This window comes from Corvus kubaryi, unplaced genomic scaffold (assembly GCF_017639235.1).
Source record: "Corvus kubaryi isolate FWS band 111438036 unplaced genomic scaffold, C.kubaryi_AGA036_p1.0 split2-37374, whole genome shotgun sequence".
In the NCBI taxonomy this organism is placed as follows: domain Eukaryota; kingdom Metazoa; phylum Chordata; class Aves; order Passeriformes; family Corvidae; genus Corvus; species Corvus kubaryi.
This window is the reverse complement of record NW_024582082.1, coordinates 6,503,936-6,528,624: the sequence shown is the minus strand read 5'-3', so window position 1 is coordinate 6,528,624 and position 24,689 is coordinate 6,503,936. Positions and strand designations below refer to the sequence as shown.

General features: G+C 41.1%; 1 protein-coding gene across 6 annotated transcripts in view; it reads right to left on the bottom strand.

Annotated features, from left to right (window-relative positions):
- Positions 1–24,689, bottom strand: part of FSTL4 (follistatin like 4) — a 226,010-nt gene that overhangs the window by 36,456 nt on the left and 164,865 nt on the right. For all 6 annotated transcript variants that reach the window (XM_042014623.1, XM_042014627.1, XM_042014629.1 and 3 more), the window contains one exon: positions 4,122–4,288. In XM_042014623.1, the coding sequence (XP_041870557.1) occupies positions 4,122–4,288 (167 nt within the window). The remainder of the gene's footprint in view (positions 1–4,121; positions 4,289–24,689) is intronic.

The window sequence follows — 24,689 nt, the reverse complement described above, 5'->3', positions numbered from 1 at the left end:
AATACCAGAAATCAAGGTCTGGAGTTCCGTGCCTGTCCCTGGGTGGGATGTTTTGAGAGAGCAAGGCCACGCCATCCTACCTGACATCAGCAGAAATGAAGAACTCTGTCTTTACGCAATTGGTTACGTAAAGCCTATTTTTGAACTAATGATCCGATGCCAGTGTGAGTTAAAGTGTACAGATTAAAATGAAATGAGTAATGAAAGACACTAAAGAGCTTAAGCTATAGCTACCTGCATTACACTTGGTAATTCACCAAATTCTTATCTACCTCTACACCATATTTGTTTTCTTATGGTAATCTTCTCTTTCACCATGCTTCTGAAGGAACAGATGATATTTATAAATTTTACATTTACACATGTTTCTCTGGAAATAATGTCAAGTCATGTGAAACACTACCCTATAAATATTATATACATTTGACTCCATGAGGAGTTTATTTTATTTTCAAATTGAGGAATGCTTTCCTAATCACATACTTGAGAAAACATATCACTTGTCCCTAGGAGGCAAAAGTATATTATTTTGAAAGATGACACATTTTTACCACTTCACTTTTGTAGTCAGAAATCAATTTATAGCTATAACAATTTTATCAGTTTCAGCTACATTATAGTTATTTTCTGCATGAGAAAAGTTGATGTGACTTTAATAAAGTGGAACTGCAAAGGGACTTCTAATGGATAAATAATATGGATGGGTAATTTATGGAGAAATAATATTTTTATGCTAAAAGCAATCTTAAATGTTTGCAAGAGAAATTGTTTAATTACATGTACCATTAGGATGGCTCTTTTGCAATAGCTACGTGACAACTCATTAACAGAGCTCCCACAGACAGGACAAGACAAATTATTACTAGTTGTTTATGAAAGCTTCTGATTAAGAGAGCAATGAAAAATTATAAATATTTTGTTGCCAATCAAGATACCACATAAAAATGATTTAACTAATGCAGTTAAACTACTAGGCTTTATAGTAATCTTCAATCTTTCAGTTCTATGCACATTTAGTATTATCTAGGTTTTTGTTGATTGTCTGTCACTCCCAGTATTACCCTGGAATAGAGGTTACCTTCTCAGATCACATTTGTCATGAATCTGGAGAGAATAAAGCAACAAAGGACACTTCAGTAGTGCCTTTCCTGTGCTGCTTTCACACTTAGTTGGCATGATTCTGTTTTTTTCAGACTTGAGCTTCTAATTTCATCTGACTTCCTGAATTAGCATTTAGAAGAGAAAGAGTTTAATTGAAATATAATACCAGGATTTTTCCAAGTGTGTGACTATCCTGTAGGTCTGTATGTGATTACCATTGTGTCAAGAGCAGGGAGGATTTTCTTGAAGTTAAAAAGGTACAATTAATCTCCTGTTGCACTTCCAATTAGCCAAATTGCCAACCTTATTGTGAAAAGTAGAAATGCAATCGAGTTTCTGCTTGAGGCGTACTAAAGGAAAACTGAAGTAATTTAATTAACTGCCTTCAAGTACATTAAGAAGCACACTGCCTTTACTTTCTGCTGTCAATGCCTTTAAATAGATTATTGTTTTATGTGAGTTTCTGTACCCATGTAAGGCTGAAGCTTTGAACTGTCTGCTGCCACCCCCTGACCTGAGCTGTTAGGTGTTTAAGAAAAGACCACGATTAATAGAGCGATGGAGCACCTCTGCTATGAAGAAAGGCTGAGAGAATTGGGATTCTTCAGCCTGAAAACCAGAAGGATTAAAGGTGACCTAATTGTGTCCTTCCAGTACCTGAAGGGAACCTACAAGAAAGGTGGAGAGGGACTTTTAACAAGGGCATGTAGTGACAGAACAGTGGGGAATGATTAAGAGAGAGTAGGATTAGATTAGATATTAGGAAAAAAATCTTCTCTGTGAGGGTGGTGAGGCACTGACACGGCTCCCATAAAAGCTGTGGATGCCCCATTCCTGAAAGGTGGAATGGACACTGGACAAGGCTGCATGAAGTTTTTTGCATCCTGGTCTAGAGGAAGGTGTCCCTGCTCATGGCAGGGGGGTTGGAATGAGATGAGTTTTAAGGTCCCTTCCAACCCAGACCATGATAAATAAAAGGCCGGATTTAGCAGCTGAAGGACTGTCCTTGCTGCCACCAAGTGCTTCAGACATGCAAGTGCCCATCCTCAGTAGCCAGAAGAGTAGACATGCCTGAGGTCAAGCATCCTACATAACGCCCACCACAGAAGAGGAAAACCAAAAAATGGCAATCCCCAAATTGTGCCTCCTCAAGCAACCAGACCAGAATACAGATGGCAGTGTATATACAGAACATAAAAAAATTTACACAGTTTAATTAAAGATGAAAAAGGTGTGGAGGTTTCATTAGACTAAAAAAAGTTGATGTTCACTAGTAGTAGGTGTTATATGACAAGGTGATAGAGGTCATGAACTGGTATGTGACACATTAAAATTGAGGCATAAATCTTGTTTTTTCTCCTTGTAACAATCTCAGAGTGCTCTTTTGATATAGTTTCTCAGTGGTATACTAGTTGAAACAGATCAAAAAAAGATTTTTTTTCCTGCTGTATTACACTCCATGGGGGTGTTCAGTCATTCAGGAACCAGTCAGCTCATGCGCAAAGACATAACCCTGCCTCTTAACACAGAATCACCAATAAGAAACAGAATTACTTGTAAGCAAACCAGAAATCCACTTGGGCCAGTGCTAAATTATGTGAGGAACTGGCATTTCAGTCTGAAAACATATTCAACGTTCTGTTTAAAATAGTAGGAGTTGCAAATGAACCGTCAGAGCCAAGTGTTATCAGTCCTTCAATAATGTGCTTCTACTTTGATTCTTGGACTGTCATTTTGCGTCCAGTTCACACAGGAACTTTAATTCTTTAAGATTAATGTCATCATAACCAAAATTTCATAAATGTAAGGTAAATACCTGGAATTTTCATTATTTTTATTTATTTTTTCAACAAATCCTAAGACTGCTCTTGAGCCTCCAGAGGCTCTGCTGCATTTCCATGTCAAGCTCGAAGCAGTGACAAGAAATACAAAATATTTTAAAAGGGTAATACTTGCTGTGATAAAAAGAAAAAGATGTTTAGAAGGTTTTAATTACTGAGTTTGTGCACACAGTAATTACCTATACATGGTGCACATGATTTTCCTGCTAAGGAGGAGTCAACAAATAAAGTACTGAGATGCTGTGTGTATTTCTGTCCCATGTGCTGTAATTTTCATATTTTACTGCAGAATAATGAACCAAAGATTTTTCCCATTTCAGCAATCCTGGATACACAACAATTTAGGGAGCTATAGTATTGACTGCAACAACTCTGAACTGAGTGGTTATCAAATTAACAAGATCTGAAAAAAAAATATAAATCAACTCTTACCGTAGTGTAATTAAAATAAAACCTGATTTACCATGTACTTTAATGCAAAGAGAAATGAAATACAGACCATATTTTTTGTACACTACTTTGCACTCTCTCAGTAATTAAATGTTATTAAATAAATGAGTAAGTTTATATCATCATTCAGGTATTGTCTTTACTATCAACTATGAGTCACAGATCAGACCAGCACTGTGACTTAAAAGAGATTCATCTTTCTTCCTGCGAGGGCATTGCCACACCTTGCCGAATAATTCCATTTTTAAACTGCTTGTCAGAAATAACAGCCAAGGAATGAGAGAAGAGAATTGGCTCAAAGGCAAGTGAAACAGGAGGATCGGAGATAAAAATGGATTATTTGGTTTAGAGAAAGGAGAGATTCATTGCCAACCATAAATGTTTTGTTTCATGTTCTTGATGAACCTGTTTTGTTGTACTGGGAAAGACACCCCTGAAGAGTGAATGGTCTGCAGAGCTGTTTTCCCCTGAGTTTCGATGTCTCTGGCCCACAGGTTGCACCAATGAAAGGAGCATAATTTCATATATTCCAAGTACTCCTGCTCTCCTCTGCATGCACGTTGCTTTGCTTTTTTTCCTGAGACATATTCACACATAATCTAAATAGCACACCATCTTCCACTTTCCATAATAATAAGATAAAAGTTGCACCCTTATATCTGCCATCAGTTAAATGAGGTCATACTCAATGCCCCGATCAGACAATAACAGGAGTGGCTCAGGACGTACGTTGATGTCCTCCAGGTCGAGGAAGTTGAGGATGACGCCGTTGCGTTTCCAAACGATGGGAGGCCGCAGCGCCCCACGGATGCTGCAGGTCAGGACGGCGCTGAGGCCAACGGTGATGGTGGTCACAGTGACCCTCTGGTCCTCTGGCAGGCTCAGCCGAACCACCTCTGCAAAAGGCAAAATAACAGGGATAACATCAAATACCACAAAGGGAAGCTATTCCTCTTCTCCCCTCTCTGCCTTCCTTTCTCATTTCAGGAGTAACTTTGGAGGATTTTGGCAAGGAGATGGGGTACCTATGCTGTACAAAAAAACCCCATAAACAGTAAAGCCAAGTAAGAGACAAATTGAATCTGTCTCAATCAAACTCGCTGCATCCATTTCCTGATGCATCTTAGCTGTGGCATGAGGGCACTAAGATGGTTTGCTGGCCAGCCTGGCTGCAGTAGTTAATACAAAGCAGTCAGTAACAGGAGGACAAGCAAAGGCTCTCTGGCTTGAGGTCATCTGGGCTTGTTTCTCTAGAACACTCCTGCCAAAGTCCTTTGAAAAGGTACAAGAATAGGTCTGTTCCTTGAAAAAGAAGAATTAAGGTCAGACTGCTGCCACTGAAATGTAGATAAAACCAGTTTTTAAATTGCCCAAACACTGGAAGTCACCAAGCATGAAAACTTGTTTACCAAACACAGTCACATATGGCACCTGAGATAGAGATGTCCTAAAAAATAAATGCTTTCTAATATTTTATTTAAATAAAAACCCCAGTTATTTTGACTTACATGTGCCACACAAAAGAAACTCCTGAGGCAGCAGACCTTACTGAAAACCTTACCACTCTGAAACAACACTATGTCACATAGTTTCCTTCTGGCCAACACCACCAGATGTGGCTGCATCTTTTGCCATGTGTGGCCACACAGAAAGGTCAGATGTGATACCAAAACTACCCTGAGTGCAGATTGCCATTATGGAGTATTTTGGCAGCAGTGAGACAGTGACTGGGCAATCAGGCCACATTGTCCAAGCTCCTGTAGCCACAGCTTTGTAATTCACATGATGGTTTTTGCTTCATCTCATTCCCAAGCTCTGCAATAAGAAAACTATATTGCATATAAATGATGAAAATTCAAGGTAATGGCCCATTGAGAGGAATGGGGAGTGTTCACAGCTGGTGTTACTTTGCTTCAGCCAATTCCAAAACCTGGGCTGGGGAATGAAACAACCTCTCCCAGCACCAAGGCTCCTCCTTCCTCATGCCCACTGGCAATAACAGCAGTAAAACATAGATCAAAGAGACAGACACTACCTCACCCAAGGCCATGTGCTTTGGGAAGAACCACTTCAAGCAGTGCTGACACCATAAAACAACACATGGGGTTTAGGTTACTCCCATCAACTAGTAAAGTTACTCTTCATCCTGTCCACTTACCTCACAACTCTGTCCTTACACCCCATACAAGTTCTGAATGTTACATACATGGAACAAAAATGAAAAAAACTCCAGTATCGACATTTGCAAGCACAATTTTCCATCTCTTCACATATTGTCCAATTGAAAAATTGTTTTAACATCTCTTGAGTAGCAAACCTCTTAAATCTGTCACTAAAATATTCAGTCTATTTCAGCAGCCTTGGGCAGCCTGGACAGACTCAGGGCTCTGGCATAGCAACTGATCCTGAAGAATTAGTGCAAAACCTGCTTGTGAAAATGTACTCCAACAGTTCTGTACCCCTTCTCTTCTGCTTCTTCCACCTAAGTGAGAAGCTAATGTGTCACAAAGTATATTCACTACTGTGGATCTGAGCCTGACTTTGGGCTGCAAGGTCCATATAGCATTGCTGTGTCTGCCAGCAGTGAGCATTTCTCCCACTCAAAATTCCCAGTGCTATTTCAGGAAAAGTACAAGCTCTTTTAAATAAAAAGTAACTATAGTTCTGATAGATGGTTGATGAAAATTAGGAATGTTTGACCAACATGGTGCTACTATTTGTGTTATGGTGGCTCCCAGTGGCATTACATGAGAAGACTGACACAGTCTGGCCATCAAACCTTAAAAATCAAAAGGGGAGATGAGGGAACATTGGGAAGGAGAACATTACCCTGATCAAGATCACTGAGCAGGTTAGCAGCTAAGCCAGGAAGACTAAATCACACTGCCTTCAGGTACCTGCTGGAAGAGATCAGGGATGTGGCAACGCAGGGGCAGAGGCCCATAGGAATAGAGATGTCCCAGGGAACCACTGAATGGTTTGGGTTGGAAGGGACATTAATGACTATCTTGTTGCAACCTCCCTGTCATGGGCAGGGACACCTTTCACCAGACCAGGCCGCACCAAGCCCCATCCAACCTGTCCTTGAACACTTCAGGGATGAAGAGTCCATCCCACCACCCTCATCCAGCTGCCTGAAGCATGTAAACAGCACATAGGGGCTAGTAATGTAGTTACTTTCTACATAATGAAGAGCTTCTTTTAATGAAAAAAATATTTGCAGTGCACTTGACAGGACAAAGAACTGATAATTACAATAATTTGTAGCATGCAGTAGGCTAATGAGGACATCTCTTCTTTAGGAGAAATGAAATAGAGGGCCACTCATACAAGAGAATTGGTTTTTTAATCTTACTGCTGTTTTCCTTAATTCCCTCTACTGTTTTTCATGGTGCCTTGAGTTCCCTGGCTCATACTGGGCTCCCATAAGCTCCTTCTTCAGCAATGTTTTTTCAGTGCTCTCTTGCAGTGTAATTTAAGGCTTCCTGCCCATCTTCCAAACAACTGCTAAAAAGGCTTTGGCTTTTCCTTTTTAGAAGCACAATAATGAAAAATACATTAACTTCTAATTAAGAAGAGACCTTGCACAACTGCCATTCTTGGATGAACCATACGATGGCAAGAGATGAGTTTTTTATGTTAAAGCATGTAATTAGCACAGACCACTTTTACAATACAAATGCACTCCTTTTTAGATTATTTCTATGGAGTATATTTGAGAGCATCTTATTACCAGTACATTTGAGGGACTCTTATTAACATCTAAAAGCCTTTCTACTAATACAGAATTATTTTGTATGGTTTCAGTTATTGCTTTATTGTTTTCAATAGAAAAGATTTCCTTATACAAGTAGGTGTATGGGGAGGAAACAGGATTCCCTAAGATGATGTGAGGCCTGAGCTTTTTAAAAATTTTTAAAAAACCCCAGAATCTTGTATTAAGTTATAGAGTTTAGACACACTGCTGCTATTGGTTTAGGTGTAAAAATTATTCAAGTCACCATAATGATTTTGTGTAGAGCTTCTAGATTAAGTATTGAACACTATTCATTTTCTTTTTAAAAATCTTTAGGAAATAAAAGGATTTTTACCATGGGTATAAAACTGTACAGAACAAATATGGCAGTATTCAAAGGGTGCTCATTTGCAGAACACAAGCTGGAATAGAATTTGATCCTAAAATCAAGCAATGTTATGTTCATTTGGAAACTCTGCAGGATGATGCATACAAACCATTTTTCTACATTCCATGGGTTCGACCAGTATCAGTCCTTGCTGACCATAGTTATCAAGTTGTGTCAAACCTGATACTCTTCTCTGGGATTTCAGCTGAAGCTTATTCCAGCTGAAAATACTAAGTTCCTGCCAACTATTTTGCCATCAGAGAGAGATGGTATCATCAGAGAATGGGATGCTATCATTTTTCATTCAACTTTTAATGGTTCCAGACAGGGGTAAAGCCTTTGCAATGATCCTCTTTAAGAAGGAATTGGTGTAAGCATGTGCCTATGCATCAGAGGACCAGAAGCAATCCCTGATCACACAGATGAAAGACACCAAATGTGGAACAAAATTAAGGTCAATGAAAGGCAACCAAGACACCACAAACTCTCCATTGGTGATGGCAGCAGCTCAGTGCCTGAACACTGTGGTTCAGGAATTAGGACAGTGCCACCTTCAGACCCATCTGCCTCATTCAGGAGGGTGAGGGATCCCTCCCTGTGTGCCAGGGGTTAGTGCCAAGGGGTTATTCTGCAGAGGGATCACTCTTGTCCTGCCTCTCCCACCTTTCCTGCCTGGTACGATATTCAGCCTGAAGCACTGAGCACCTCTGGTGACTCAGCTGTCACCATCCTGATGTTCTTACATTAAATTTCTTGCAATACCAGGTCCCACGGTGACACGCGAGAATGTGAAGTCTTAATAATTCCTTTTCTTGTGAAAAAATATAAAGATACTGCTGAACATTTTCCTCTGTCCCTTCCCTTCTCCAATGTTATTTAAGGTGCTAAGCTGGAGTTACACAGCAGCTTCACAAGCTCTGCATACTAATGCAGCAGGTATTACCTGTTGTGCTGGTTTATCACAGAAATCTTTTTCTCTGCTGTCATTTGCAGCCCACCAAAGGCAATCATAATTTCACAACAAAGACATGTGTAATTGAGGTCATTACAGGGAGCAACCTGGAATGAACATCTATGGAGAAAACTTCATTGACATAGCACTGCATGGAGATAATTTACATAGCGATGTTGGACACCTGCCTTTGCTCGTGCTGCACTACCTACAGAAACAGATTTCACACTTTAAATAGTGGTTAATATTATTAATTATATCTCTTCCCTTAAATCTAAAGAAAATACATATTTTAATGTGTTGTTGCCACCTTTAATCATTATTACAGTTGTTCATGGCTATCTTGCCTTGCTGAAACAGTGTTGGGGTCCCTCCCCTGCCATGTAGCCCTGGAAGAGGGGCCCTGAGGGCACAGACACGGGGTTTCCCTGCCCCTGCTCAGCCTCGTTCCCATGGGTTGGTTTGTGTTCCCTGCACGGGCAGAAGGACCCTTGGTCCCGTGACTGGAACAGTTCCTCGGCAGAGCCCCGGCCATGCAGCTGGAGAAATAAACATCTCTCTGAAACAGCTATCAAGAATCTGTCTGTCCATATATATTTCCTTTCCACGGGACTCCTGGTTTGGTATATGTATGTTGCAGGATCCCCACTGCAACAAAACAGAGTATTGTAGAATTAAAGAATGGTTTGGGTTGGAAGGGACCTGAAAGATCATCCTCACTCCAATCCCTTGCTGTGGTCAGGGACACCTTCTGCTAGACCAGGTTGCTCAGTGCCCCATCCAGTCTGGTCTGGAACATTTCCAGGGATGGGACATCCACAGCTTCTGTGGGAATCCTATGGCAAGGCCTCGCCATCCTCACAGGGGAGAATTTCCACATAACATTTAATCTACTCTGGTTATTTAATCTACTCTGTCACTTAGATCCTGCTTATGAGACAAGGCAATACTTTTTTAATCCTGTAACTCATCCTCAGAAGGGAGACAATGAACCAAAACATACCCTTGTTTGATGTTCAATAGAAGAACGACTTTCAAAGAAAGTCTCCAGCACTGATTCTTCCCCAAATTATTGCAGAGAGACCTGTTGTTTGTGAACTGAAGCATGGGTAACACAGCTCTAAATACATCGTGTTTCTCCAGCAATAGTTCAAGTCAGGGTTGATTTAATAGGATGGAAACTTTAGTGTCTACTGAATTCCCCAAGTCCTGCAGCTGTGTTTATGCACTGCATTACATTAGTAAAATCTGTTTACTGCCTTGTGGCCATGAAGGTCAGTGGTGATTTTACCATTTGTTTCAACAGATAAAAGAGTTCTCTAGCTGAACACATTCTCAGGTGAGGAGCTAACTGAATCAAGAAAATAAAAACAATTAATAGAACACAGTTAAAAACAGGATATACCTTTTATAATTACCCTTTTCCCCAATAATTTTGATGAGATGTATCTGGCTTTACATAGAGTTTGGAGAAATTTTAGACCCTCTTAAAGCTGAGCCAACTGCAGCTAATTGATTTTAAAATGACCGTGTTATACGTGAGATGTATTTCTAAACATGCAATTGAAGGTGAAGTTTGGCCAGCCACGGAGGGACTCTGGTGATACTGCTGGGGACACACTGGGATGGGATGTCATCTGGTTAATCACAGCAGGGAGAGTCTAAAAGCAAGGAAGGGTGGTTCACACTGGATCTGAATCTGTAAAACACTGTATAATGTGCTTAAAAATTACTCATATTAGGATTTGATTTAGTTTCTACCCTACTTTATAGAAAAAATAAATTAATTAATAACAACCTCAGTACACAAAACAGCCTGGGTTTGCATGCCTTTGCAAACCTCTCCCACCGCCTGTTTTTAGGACTATCTGCAGAAGAAACATTGCCATGACATCACATTATGCTGGTTATTAAGGTTCAATAAGTTGGTCTTACCCAGACACATTTGCCATCTTCTCACCTGCCCTGAGTCAGGTGGAAGGATTATCCATCACCCAGACAAAAAAAACTCCATTTTCTGAACGCCAACTTAGAATTAGAGGAAAGCCAGTCATGCTACTAAAATTGTTTATGTTATTAATTAGTGACCTTAGAGTTGTTAATGAACATGATTAAAGTTGTTCACAATTAATGAACCCAGAGAATTCCTACAGCTCCCACATCAGTTCAGTGCAGGTGATTGGGATGAGGTTTCCAGCTTTATAACCTGTGAAAAACACCACCAGGAACTGGCTCTGTCTCTGGCCACCCTTGGTGTGACCCACCAGCTGCCACTGTGGGACATCTCAGGAGCTTGGTGTCCCTCAAAAAGACATACCTCTAAGGACTGCAAGCTTAATTAATGTGAGCAGTAAAATGATTTCTAAAGCTAAGTAGAAATGTTCATATCTCAGCTTTATTTTGCAACTGCAGTAATTCAGGTTCTTAATGTAATTTATAAATCCTCAGGACCTAGTGTGGGCTATTTCAGAAAGCATTTTATTGTAAATTCTCACTAAATTAGTAATGCTGTTTTCTAAGTCATAAAAAGGCATAATTATATTTCTAGCAGAATTTAGTACCTGAAGCACTCTTCTGTCATTACTCTTGATGGCCACAGGCTATGACTCCCCGAGGTAGGTCCCAACCTTACATTTGAAGCTATGCCCTGTCTTGTTGTAGAATTCAAAACAAATGTGTGCAAGTCCTCACGACACCCGGCTCTGGTGTGGTGGTAGAGGAAAAGACCCCACCTCTCATCCCTATCTAGTCCACGTGACCGTGACTTAGAACAAATATAAGAGAAAAGCAACTGTTGAAATAATTAAATATTATTATATTTTTTACTTTTCTTCATCAATTGTGTCCATAATATGCTACTAATGACATTCCATAGAATGGTTTGGGTTGGAATAGACCTTCAAAGCTCATCTTGCCCACCCCCTCCCACAGGCAGGAACAACTTCCACTAGACCAGGTTGCTCAGAGTAGTTGATTATTTATATAATGAGAATATGCAGCATAAAATAAAGCATAACTTGAAAAAAAATATTTACTGTAGAGTTTGGGTCATCTTCTAAGGGGATTAGGACTTCACACAGACCACACTGTCCTGTTTCTATGAAATACCTGCATGTTCCCCCCTGGAAGAGTGAGGAAATGCCCCAGGGGAAGATGAGCATCATTTCCAACAGTTGGATTTGAGAGCATCTGAGGATCAATTCAGATCTCCTGAACCTCAGATTTGGAGGCTGGTATGTCAGTGATTGAAATATTATAGTTTATGACTTAAACATTTTCATGAAGGACTTCTAAAAGTGTATTACAAAAGCTGCAGAGGAGACTACCACATCTTGAATGGGGAGCTGAGAGGCCCATAACCTCTCGCTGATGAAGATAAGATAAAGTAACAACGCAGGGCTGGGGACATTCAGAAAGCACAACCTTAACACTCAGGAGTGGAGATCACGGCCCCAGGGCTACCAGCTGCCAGGCTCACATAGACCCTCGTGCCAAAAGGTGGGGGAGGAGAGGCTTTGGGTGTGTGTTGGAAAAGCGTCTGGTTTGAGGCAGCGAACCTCCAATGTGCAGAGGAGCCCAGCTGAGGGCCCCTTCACCCGGGGAAAAAGCTGCATCCATGTGAAGGACAGCAGAGGAGGTGTCATGGCCCATCAAAGGGGTCCCCAGACCCTGCACCAGAGACGATGCAACAGACCCTCAGTGTTGCAAGGGACAGTGACAAACTAGCCCCTTCAAGGGAGGCACGTGGGTGTTCCCACCTGCCCAAAGAGTATGTTAATCCAGGGGATTCTGTACTCTTCAGCGTGTGGTGGCGTGTGGTGCAGCGTGGCGACGGGGCACCCTCACCATCCAGAAAACCAGATGGAGGGGAGCAATGAGACATTGTTGGGACCTCTGGAAGGGTGACATGCTTCCGGTCTCTCCCTGTCCCCTCACCCCCCATACACACTTCTTTCTCTCTTTCTCTCCTTCTTTTCTCTTTCTTTCTCTTTGTCTCTTTTACTATTAAATAAAACATACCAATTTTTTGGCACCAACATCTAACCTCGTTTGGTTTTAATCATGTTTTTTGGGTATATTTTGAACCTTCTAATGTCTTTCCAGTTTATACACAGAGACTTCGTTTTCTTTGCTCCTCTGGGTTTAAACCGGATTGCAACATGTTTGAGAGGGTGCTTCAATCCCCTCCTGAGCCCACCTGGGACCCTGCGTCACCCTGCCTGGCTTGGTGATCTGCTCCCAAGAACTGACTAGAGAGAATCTTAATTTGAGTAATTCTGAGCCACCTGCACTGGAAATGTCACATCTGGAGAGCCAAACTCTGTTCAAACAGCTGCTTAAACAATTATCTAACTTATACACAAAGTCCTTCCAAAGATCATATATATTTAAGAAAAGAAGTCCAGCTCTCCCATATGAATTTCTATCAAGCATATTCACTTTGCTAATAAATTTGCTAAAAACTGTTTATATTGACTTTTAACCAAACACAGCTTTTTTACGTACTTTATCCTAATGATCAATTTGTTTTCCTTTTTTTTTTTAAAGAAAACAAGCAACACACTTTCCATCACAAAATCCCATCACTGTCCTCCTGCTACTAATCAGAGGGAGAACATTGAGTTTGTGCAGGAAGGGATAATTAATTCATTCTTGAAAGTACATGAATAAATATAAGTTGTTCAGTGCTTAATTATCTAATATCCTGAGGGTAGTGATGGATTCATTATGTAAATAGGCATAAGTAGTCTATTTTAGAGAATAGTTTACATGAAAGCATTTGTTTTTATTTTAAATTCCTATTTCCCACAGATTGAGAGCAATGTTGATATGATTAATATCTGATAAAATATTCCCATGTTGTACCAAGAGTGTCCTGCCGAGTTTGTAGCAGCCATGCATTTCCCCAGCCAATTTATTAATCTGAAAAGTAAAATTGTTAATGGTCTAAGAGGCTCTCAGAATTCCTTCTGGGAGTCACAAAATCCCAGAATGATTTTGGTTGGAAGGGACTTTAAAGTTCATCTCATTCCACTGATGCCTTGGGGTGGCTAACCTGAAAACAGAGACTGGACAAAAATAAGAGAATAAAAGTAGGTATTTATTTGAAGGGCCTTCAAAGGTACACCCTGGGAGTCAAAAGCCTCCACCCAAGATGGACCCTGGGTCACGAGTTCTTTACACTGTTGTAAGTTTGGTCCATTTGCACATCAGGGTTAATTCTCTAATTTTAACTTTGATTTACCAAAATATGAATATCGATCTAATATCGATATCCACCTGAGACGGACAAAAACTCTCTAACAGTTTAGAGTTAGAAAGTGTATGTTTTATTTGGCGCCAGGCACTGCGTGGGATAGTTCCCTAAGACGCAGGGCCCTGATCCAAGCAAACACGACACTTTTTATTTCCAAATATGATGAATATCCAAAATACAAATGTATATTCATAACATTAACACCTGCCATTATGTGCTTCATATGGAAATGAGCTTAAATGTCATTAAGCATGCATAGTGTGTGTCCTGAATTGAGTCGGTGGTCTTGAATTGGGTCAGTGGTCCCAAAAAAGATGAAGTAACTCATCTTCCTCATTTTGACCTTTTCGCCTCTCTGACCTTTAACAATCCTAATTACTTTAGTGACTTCTAAGTTTCCTCTTGCATGACTTTTGAATGGGTTCCCACTGGGAGGAAATTGGTAATTGTCCTTGATCCCTACACCAACTTAGCAATGTTTCTATTCCTCGTTCTAAGCACAGCTAAGCAAACATACAAATGACAGATCATCACTTATTTGGTAATCAGTTACTAACATCTTAAAACCCATTTCAGGTCCAGCTCTCTTAACTATTTTAATTAACTCTAGCTGGGCCCAAATTCGTTCCTATTCTAACTAATTTCAACACAGCTAGCCTATAACTAAAATCTTTATGTTTCTTCTAAATCTATGTTTCAACTTCAGTTAATGATGTAATTACCTCAAGTTTGCGTCCCCTGTTAGAGGCTTTAGTTTACATATTTTGGGGCCTGGGACAACAAGGTGCCCTTGAGTTCAGGCCCAGAGAGGGTTTGCTTTGTCTAACCAGCATGAGAGAACAGCACCTAACAGGCTATATGAAGTTTCAGTTACATACTAAGCAGTACAGGATTTGAAAAATATAAAAGTTAAAACCTAAGGCATCACCACCCTCCCTGCCCTCGGCAGGGACACCTTCCACTAGGCTAGGTTGTTTCAAGCCTTGTCCAACCCGGCCTTGAACACTTCCAGGTATGGGGCAGCCACAGCCTCTCTGGGCAACCTGTTCACATGAGTTTAACATGAGACTCAAAAGACTTGTCTCTTTTTCTTAAAAAGTCAAAATCACACTACAAAGTCCTCCTCTGCCTCTCTCCAAATAATTGTGGGAGAGCAGAATTAAAATCTCTCACTGACCCCACCAAAAAATAAAGAACATTATGAGTTTTTGGGGACAGATGTGAGGTGTTGCAGCTGCTCTCTGAGATTCACATTGTCTATCCTACTGGAACTGTAAGATACAATTAACTGTTTCACATCAGTTGTTTGATTGCCACAAAAGCAACAGTTGTCTCTTTCAGAAGGTATACTTCAGCATTTTTAGGAGTTAAAAAGTTTCTCCCAATCCAGAAATTCCGTGTCTTTGAGACTGAGAACTCTGGCAGGTTCTGTCAAAGCAAAGAGACTTTGAACAGCCACTATCTATATTTAAACTACAGTATTTCAGAGTTTCAGAATGAAAAAAAACATATGAAACCACTAAACTTATTTTTGTAACTCTTCTAAGTTACAACAGCTGAACTGATTTATACCTGATTTAAGGCGGAAGAAGATAGCTTCTGGTGGAGGATGTGGCATGCCAAGTTTCTCCCTGGAGTGAATTTTTATGGATTGTCTATAAACCCCTAGGGTTTATCATGGGAATACTGTCAGAACATTAAGTTCAGCATGACTTGTGGGAACCACTAAGATGTGTACGTAAATTACTTCAAAAATAGAGACAAGTCAGGCTACGGGATATCTGGGGTTCAAGAAATATTCACATATAATTTAAAACCCCTGAGTCATCAAAAATGGCCGTATCAAACGGCTCCAATCTTTCATTCTCTGTCCATTTTCCTTTGAGTTCCTGGCCAGCATTATGCAATGAATGTGATACACAGAAACATGAATGAACCAGGAAACAAGGATCCTAGAAACTAACCATGCGCTTCTTCTAAACCTCAGATTAAGGGTTTGTAAAAAAAATCCCAAGCATTTAAAATCAAGTATACATATTTCTTTCATATTCCCACATTTACTGCACTCATAAACAACCAAATCAGGGAGAGCACACCTTTGGAGTTGTAAATAAGCATTAGTAATGTTTTTCATGAAGCTTTCATTGCTTTCTATGGATGACTGCAAATTTAGCTGTGGTGATTATCTGGATTTTGCATCTTTCCTGACTTCAGCTGCATTCAGGGATGCTTAATAAATGCAAGGATTCTGCTCTTCTGTGCTCATGCCAATTCCGAGACAGAACCTGAGATGCTTCAGGTTGGATGGGACTTGGAGTAACCTGGTCTAGTGGAAGGTGTCCCTGCCCATGGCAGGGGTTTGGAACTGGATGATCTTTGAGGACTCTTCCAACCCAAATCATCTGTGATGCATTTCTTCTCATCCTGAGGTGCTGCTGCTCCTGCCCTGGAAGGTGACCAGTTTAATGTGTGCTGCAATGATCTACCAATCTGGAGATGGCACAAACAGCACAAATTTGGCTAGTGGGGATCCTGCAAGGTTACAGCAAGGTTGCTCTGCAGCAACATTATCCAGATAACATCTTGCATATTCGAAACACATGAGTTGATAAAAACTTCAGCATCAGCATTCTCACTATGTCCTTCCCTATTCAGAACCACCTGACTGAAGTTTAGGAGAAAGTCAGGAATGAGCAGGTGAACAGCAGTGAGTTGCAAAGAACCAGGTAATTCAATAATATTTCTTTCTAGAGAGGACGGTGCAGGGAAAGCAGAAAGCGAAGAACAGTTCCTAAAGAAAATTCCTGGTTTCCTGCAATCAGCAGGAAACAGCGCACTGTTAGTTGTGGGCAGGTTTTGTCCTGCTTAAACCCTTCTCTGCAAAAGCCCTTGCAGAGAAGACCCTTTACCTGGGTCATTCATCAGAGCTCCAGTGCAATGCTGGGCAGGCAGCTGGGGCGTTGGAACAGGATTTGGAATCAAGATGGACAACAAAAGATTTGGAAGGGACCAGCAAGGAATGGGTAAGTACAGACACCAAGGTGGCTTCTTCGGTGGAGTGGAAATCTCTGCAGGGAGCTCCAGAGAGCGTGCCAAGCTGTAGTCATAGCAGGAGAAGCAGATTTAATCTGTGCCTACACAGTTGAACCCTACTCTGCCTCTGTTTCCCCCATACAAAATACCTCTCCAGGACATTCTAGGAATAAGGTGTCTGAAAAGATTTCTTAGAACCATAATAATAGGGATCACACAAATACCCACAAGCATGTTGGATTTCTCATTAAAGCCCCTCTGAGGTTCCCAGATAAAATCCACATATAAAACTGAAATTTAATTACACAAAAATACTTTGAAGCTGAGATTTGAAGCTTCTGCTGTAAGAAACTTGAATTCCAATAAAAAAATGATAAATGCTGCATCCTTGAAAGTAACAGGAAAAAAAAAATCACCCAGACTACCATATTAAAAAGCATATTGAAAAGCAAGATATGCTGGCAAAATATGGCCAGTTGTACTTTGTGTACCCACCCAACAACAGCGTCTTGAAACTTTTACATCTGCAGAACAAAATGATTTATGAAAGCTGTTCTTTATCATTCAGGCTTATAAGTCTTATGTCATATAAAACCCCCTGGCACTAGAAGAACATTCTGATTGTGACGGGAAGCAGCTGCAGAAGTGGGGAGTGGTGACAGCCTCCATCACCTGGGTTGCCCAGCACCCTTCTCATTCTGTTGGCGTACACCAGGTTTGCACAGAACAGACAGGACTTATTTAGAGAGCAGCTATTCAACAATTTTATTTTTCTTATCTTATATCCTCAACCTTATTTTCAACTATTCAAATGCAGCACTGAAGGCAGAAATGATTCATTGCTCCCTGGATTTTTCTGTAACACCCTTCACCATTAAATTGTCTTCAGAAATGCTCGTGAGCACCTTTGACATGTTTGCTTTAGCTGAGTTATGCGGCCTCAGAGAGGGATTATTTGCCATAAAGGACTTTCTAGCCCTTCTGCCTCGTTTCTGCTCAGCCTGCTCCCAGCTCCAACCTGTCCAAAATCTCCCATTCCTGCCGAGCCTCAGTCACCCCACCTCACTGACTGTAACTCTGACTGACAGTCCTCACCAGTCATCCCGTGGAGAGCTGGTCCCCATCTCCCTTCCCCACAGCCACAGCACAGCTCTTGCATCACCTCTGGATTTGATGTCTCCCAGGTCCAGCAGAGGCTGACAGAACAAAGCATGGTCTGGTACTGCTCCTGCCTCTGCAGGGATAACCTCCACCACTTCTCACCAAAGGAATTTCTCTGCCAAAACCCAAGAAGCTTTTCCCTGAGTCTGTGCAATCTGTACCTGAGTTTGCAACTCAGAACTTGGCCCCACCTGGGCTGTGCCCACCCCTCCAGTGCTCAGCCCACCTCTGCTCTCCAGACCACCAGCCTCCTTCAACATGTGTTTCATCAACTCTTCCAACCAACAGTATTTAAAAGAACCACAGAATGGCTTGGGTTGGAAGGGACCTTAAAGGGCATCCAGTTCCACCCTCCCTGTCCCGTGCAGGGACACCTTTCACTAGACCAGGTTGCTCCAAGCTCCATCCAACTTGATCTTGAACATTTCCAGCGATTGGGCAGCTACAACTTCTCTCTAATGGGCATATTTCCATTCCTTCTTCCTATGAAAATGGTCTTTTAATTTTTTCCTACTTTTTAATTTTTCCCTTCTCAATTGCCATCAATTGTATCTCATTATCTCTTTGTGTGTGACATTAAATGGCTCTGTGTTACCCACCACCTTCTCCCTGTACAAGTGATTAAAGACCACAGCACATAGATTTCTCTTGTACTGAAAGAATAGGATCCTAGATCTCACCATTTTGGTGAGAGCTGTTAATACTGACTTTTTAGGCTGATTGCAGTAGATACATAATTGTTTACATTTAATGATCACAAATTAAAATCAGCTCAACGAACTGAACATTTGAGGAATACACAGTGCACTACATATAATGAATTACTGTTGATTAAGTCTATAAATTAAATAGAAACACAATCTTTAAATATATATTTAATTTAAAACAGACCAGAAACCCAGTGGGCCAAATGAAACTGTTTAATGCTAAGTTATTTGCCAGCATAGCCACCATATGCCAAACACCCCAAATAACAATATTCATCACATCAAGTCTGGGGACAGTTTCTTTTTAAGATCTTTAGCACAGCACTCATCACAAATATTGTTGACCAGATGCTCTGTTTTTCCAAGAAATAATGCATGCTTAATGTGAAGAAGAGTCCAGAAATTCTCTCAGAATGCATGGCCATGTGCACATCACAACAACCGTATCACAGAAATGGTTAAATGGTGTCCATCCTCAGAGATGGTTCCTGCCTGAACATGAGCATTCCTCACCTGCACCAACCAGGCCTTCCTTTGTGTTGCGTTTATGCAGAGACACAGAAACAACATCCACAATATATTAATTTACTCACCAAAAGTCAGATACAAATTAATACATCATAAAGAGCCACTACCTTGGACAGAACATCAGCACTGATGGCTCGATTGCTTTTGTAATATCTTATTTAAGTAAAACCTTGGTGGCAAGAAAACTACTGAAATCAACATTAAAGTGTAGTTACTGCTCACTATGGTAACGCCAAAGTTAAAAATTTCCAATGCAAAACCCTCAGCCAACACAAATATTAATAAGAGCAGTGGTTGGCTTGTAGATGCCAGTATTTATTATCCATTGTGTAAATCACGGCCTTGCTAATTAAATGATTTTCACAAACATAACATGATATTCATTCACTAAGATATAACACATACCTGCAGGGCATGCAGTGAAAAGCCTTCTGCTGTATTTTTATTGATGTACAGTCCTTTGTGGCTAATATACCTTCAAAGTAATCTTAAATTCTACATTCTTAATTGGCTCAACTGTGTTATTATTAATTTGGGTAAACAATTAATGGTAATTTATGGAGCTATTATTTCATTAGTCCCAATGCTCTTACAGTGCCACACATGATGCCTGACAAGGTCTGGTTTGGATTTTACATGTGAGCCACAGACATCAAAGGTCAGGGCTTCACAGGGCAAAGCTGTGTTCAAAAATATATGAAAAATATTTTAGAAATGCAGCTCATGAATGAAAATATGCAACAAAGCCAGAAGATGGAATGGGAAATCAAGGCATAGCTAGGGAAAATAACTTGTGTTGAGCAGAGCAAACCTTGTCTCCCTGCTCCTGAGCTGTACTGACAAACCCCCAAAAAAGTCACAAATCAGTGTGGGAAGAATTGTTTATATATTCTTGCTGAATTCGGCTTTCATGTCTTTTCACTCTGGTGACCAACTCAGCTACAAGTATTTGGGATTTTTCTCTCTGGCAAGACCCCAGGTGCATGAGTGAATGTTCCTGTCTGTGGTTAATCCTAGGTGAAAGGGATTTAACCAGCATTAGCTAGATTGTGCTATTTAAACAGGTGACATAAATATTCTTTCATTTGTCTTACACTTATGCTTCATCTTTTGCCAAAACCCTAATTTCTCTGTCTTTTCTGCTATTTTCTCCATTCCCCTTATTAAGACTACATTGAGCAAGGCAGCAAAATGCTAACACATGGAATAGAAAAGATTGCTTCTGATCCTATAAAAAGGGCATCCTGTAAGTGAAAATGCTTCCAGCTAGTGGCAAAAGCCAAGAGACACCACTTTTTAGTCCAGGTCAGATTAAGGAGGATGTCATTTTCCACCCCCGTTTCATTACAAGAAGGAGATGACAGTGCTCCTGCCATGAGTCAGGAAAACCTCACCTCCAACCATGGACAAGATGAACTTTTCAGGAAAAATCCCTCAGACATTCTGCAAAACAGTGCTTGGATTACACCGGCTTACAGACCAGCAGGGTTGTGGTAATGCTTGATAAACCTCACCAGATAGGTTGGAGCAGAAGTGTAGGATCAGGCCTGTACCTACTCCTGAAAATGAAAAGCATCAGTGGTACCTCAAGGTGTGCACCAAAGGTTGACTTCCACAGGCATTGCTGTTCTTTGCCCCATCCAAAGCTGTGCCTGTAATTTTATAACCCGCTGCCAAAGGCATGACTGTCTCACTTAATGTACTGCAAATCATCAACTCTCAGTGTAAATCAAGAGCAATGTGAATATAGGAAACATCAAGGATGAAGTCAGGGACATACTGTGAAAAAAGGCTCTCAATGACTCAGAGTAATATATTTCAGATGTTTGAGCAAACGAAACATTCATAAACTGCAGCAGAACTGCTCCTTCCAGGCTGAATGCAGCCTCTCTTTCCAAGTTACGAATAATAGTGATTGAAGGAAGGAGAAAAGCCAAGGACACTAACACAGGTGCAACAGTGCTTCCCAATATTCTCATGCAGAGAGACACAGAAATGCTGATCTTTTGTGATGCTGCTTACTGTGGTGTGGACACTTGGTTAACCTATGTTTTGTACCTTCTTCCCTTTGCAATACCTGAAGGGGTTAACTGCTCACCAGAATTTGTTATGTGTTTAAGGGTAAAGCATCCTTATCTTCTGCAGGGTTACAGAGGTTGGATGTAAAAAGCAAGGAGATCCCTTCTTCCTAATCTCCCATTAATGTAAGGCACGTCACGTCAGTCCTGTACATCCTTGAAGACCACTCCGAGGAGAAGTCTGGCTGTCACATCTGACAGAGCACTACTTATGCAGGGGAGGAGAAACCTCCATGGGACAGTCTCTTGAGGACACAGTCTTGGGTAGACTTCAAGTCTGAAGTGGCCTCACTTCAGGACTATGTGGATCATATATATCACTGAATCTTATGGTTTGCTGCAACTTGCAGTGGGAGACACAAACCTGCACTTGCTCGAGGTGTGAACAGCATCCAGTGTCCAAGAACTCAAAAGAGTATTTCATGAGAGAAGAGGATGGGAGTTGTTTATGCTTGATGACTGACACTGAGTGGGAGAAGCTGGCATTTGCCCAGGATGTCAAGGTTAACAACCCTTCTATTACAAAAAATGTTATGGGTGAATCTTAAATGACTACAGATGGTCAGGTCTTGATTTTGCATGTCCTTTGAAAGACAGTACTGTCAGCAAAACAGTGCCTTCTAACCAAATTTTGAAGTTCAATACTCTGTCAGCAAGGAAGACTGTTGGCTCTTTAACTGACTCATCAAAATACTGTTCCTTTAGCTTCCTCTAGTGACTTTCCATTTGAGTACTGCTCTGTGGCTGGCTCATCAGGACAAGAATATCTGCACAATTCATAATTGTTTTTTTTTTCTCTCCCCAGTAATATTCCTTTATGGAAAGAACATAAAAATCCTTGCTTTACAGATGGTGAGGTGAAGCAGAGACAGACGTTATTTAGCTGCAGTTACAAAGTATATCTGAACCAGAACCAGACACATGCCTTGTTTCCCAAGGTTACTTCTCCATCCTCTCTGAGATTACTTTAAAATCCCATTATGGGTGGAAGAGCTATGTAAACACAGCTGCCTCCTTGGGTTGCTCCTCTTGAAATGTGAGCAAGGTGTGAGTTCTCAGTGATCATCATGCCCTGTTTTGGCCATGGCTTCTGTGGGGGTTTGCACAAGGGCAGAGTGGGGACAGTTACCATCGAACCTGAAAGAACAGCCCGAGAGGAGACTGGGGGCCAGGCTAAAATACACAACCACTGAATTTACAGCCTAACAGAACAAGAAATGTCAGCTTAAGATTTTCTGCACCTTCATGATGTTACATTACACTGTAAGTCATCTGAGCTGGTATTGCTGGAATCTTTTGATCCTTGCTCAGCTTTTCTATGCGCTCTGTAGACAAGCTCCCCCCCGCAAGCGGAAAACAGGATGTGCCACCCACGGCAACATTGTCCACAGGATGAGGACAACAAATCACCTTCTTTGTTGTGCTGGCACCTTTCTTGCCTAATTTCTACTTCAGCTAGAAGGTTTCCTTCAATCCCATTTCTCATTGAGAAGATGGCCCTGTGTCCTAGGGAGGGTGGGGTCCCAGCAGCACTGCTGCGGGGTGCTCTGCTTCTCCTGGGCTCCCTCCCAGCCTCATCATCCCAACATCACTGCCACATTTATCACTGAGTGATGCACACAAACAGAAAATACAATAGACTAACTCATTTATTTCCACTTGTTATTGATGACCTTTCATGACTTTCATAACTCTGCCTTGCTCTAACACTCATGAGTTATGGGGTCATCTGTAACTCAGGGAAATAAATGAAGTTTCCCATTACCCTTTTGTATATCCCCATTTATTACCTTTTTATGACCAACCTTTAAAATTTTATCCCCTAGTATCTTGTTTTACAGTGGTGTAACATTCAGATGCAGGGATGTATATGACTCAGGCCAAAACATTTCAGTTCAGTTGGGTTTCACTGGAGAAGAGCTATGGTCACCCACAGGTACAAGGGCTGCTTTTTCCACACCATCAGACCATGTCTGAGCCTCTACAATGAAATTATGCCAATGCTCAGGCTCCTTTGTTTGTACTAAATGAGCTACAGTAGTTTTTTATGACTAATTCACCTCAAGATCATTTGTGGAACAAGCTTATCCACAGAAATAACAAGATGCATCACACAAATTATTGGTTCAAAGGTTTGGAGATGTTTGAGAGCTACGGTTAGAGGGTATTATGTGCGTACAGTGTTGTCTACAACAGGCTGAATAATAATCCTTTAAAAAGCTTCAGCTACAGCATTTCTGAGCAAGTGCAGTGCTGCTTTACAGAACACGTTTTGTCTTTGACCTGTCAGTAAAATACCAGAACCCTTAAATCAGATGGTGTAGTAAGTCTCAAGGTAATACTTAAAATTCTTGGAATTTATCACAGGAGCTCCTGTGCTCCAGGTGCTTCAGCAACCAGTTTTGTGGGACAGGGCTATCCCTGTATCCACCATTACGGCTGTGCCAATTCCCACAGAGGTGCTGCAGCTCCCTTGGGGTCCTTGGCTTCATAAATCATGATTTGAGTGGCCAGTGCTGTCCTGGGGACAGCCATCCATGAGGTTGTGGGGAGAAATGTGGAGCTGGACTTGCTGGACTTGGGGCAAGTGATGTCCCTTCTCCATGCAACAGAAAACCACTAAGGTCTAGAATCATATAATTGTTAAGATTGGAAAAGACCTCTGAGATCATCAAGTCCAAATGTCAACCCAGCACCACCACATATTCACCACTAAACCATGTCCTCAAGTACCCTATTCACATGTATTTTGAACCCTTTCAGGAATGGTGACCCCACCACTTTCCTGGGAAGCCTGTCCCAGGGCTTGACAACCCTTTCCATGAAGAATTTTCTCCTAATAACTAATCTAAACCTCTCCTGGCACAACTCGAGGCCAAGGGGCTTCCTGAAGAGTGGCCATTGATTAAACCATGAAGAAGATTAGAGCTGTCTTCCAGAAGTCTTGTGTGACAAAGAAGCTGCAGGTGCAGAAATCAGGTGCTGCTCAGTGCAGGCAAAGGTGAAATAACCAGCCCTAAGCACAGACCCTGTGGTGGGATCAGCTGCTGACTGAGGCATTTGTGCAGCTCTCGGCAGGACGTGTCAATTTATTAATCTATTTTGAACAGAAACCTGTAAGACCACCAGTCAGTACACAGCAAGAAAGTCAAAGAAAAGCTATTATGCCATAAGAAAACAAACAAAACCTTGTGACTTCTCTTTTTGATTGCTATCTATACGTGGTCACAGCAAGGAGCAGTGTCACTGCTCTATCAAACAGATACTACAGGCCTAGAACCAGCCCAAGACCAGAAAGGTTGAGGGTAGGGCATAAATAAAGGACATTTCCTCTTAACTTATGAGGAAAATACTGAAACTGTCCACTGAAGCTTTCAAAAAGTTAAAGAATTGGAGACCTGATAATACTGATATATTGTCACACTTCCAAGGAGTAAGATAGTGCTATAATAAGGAA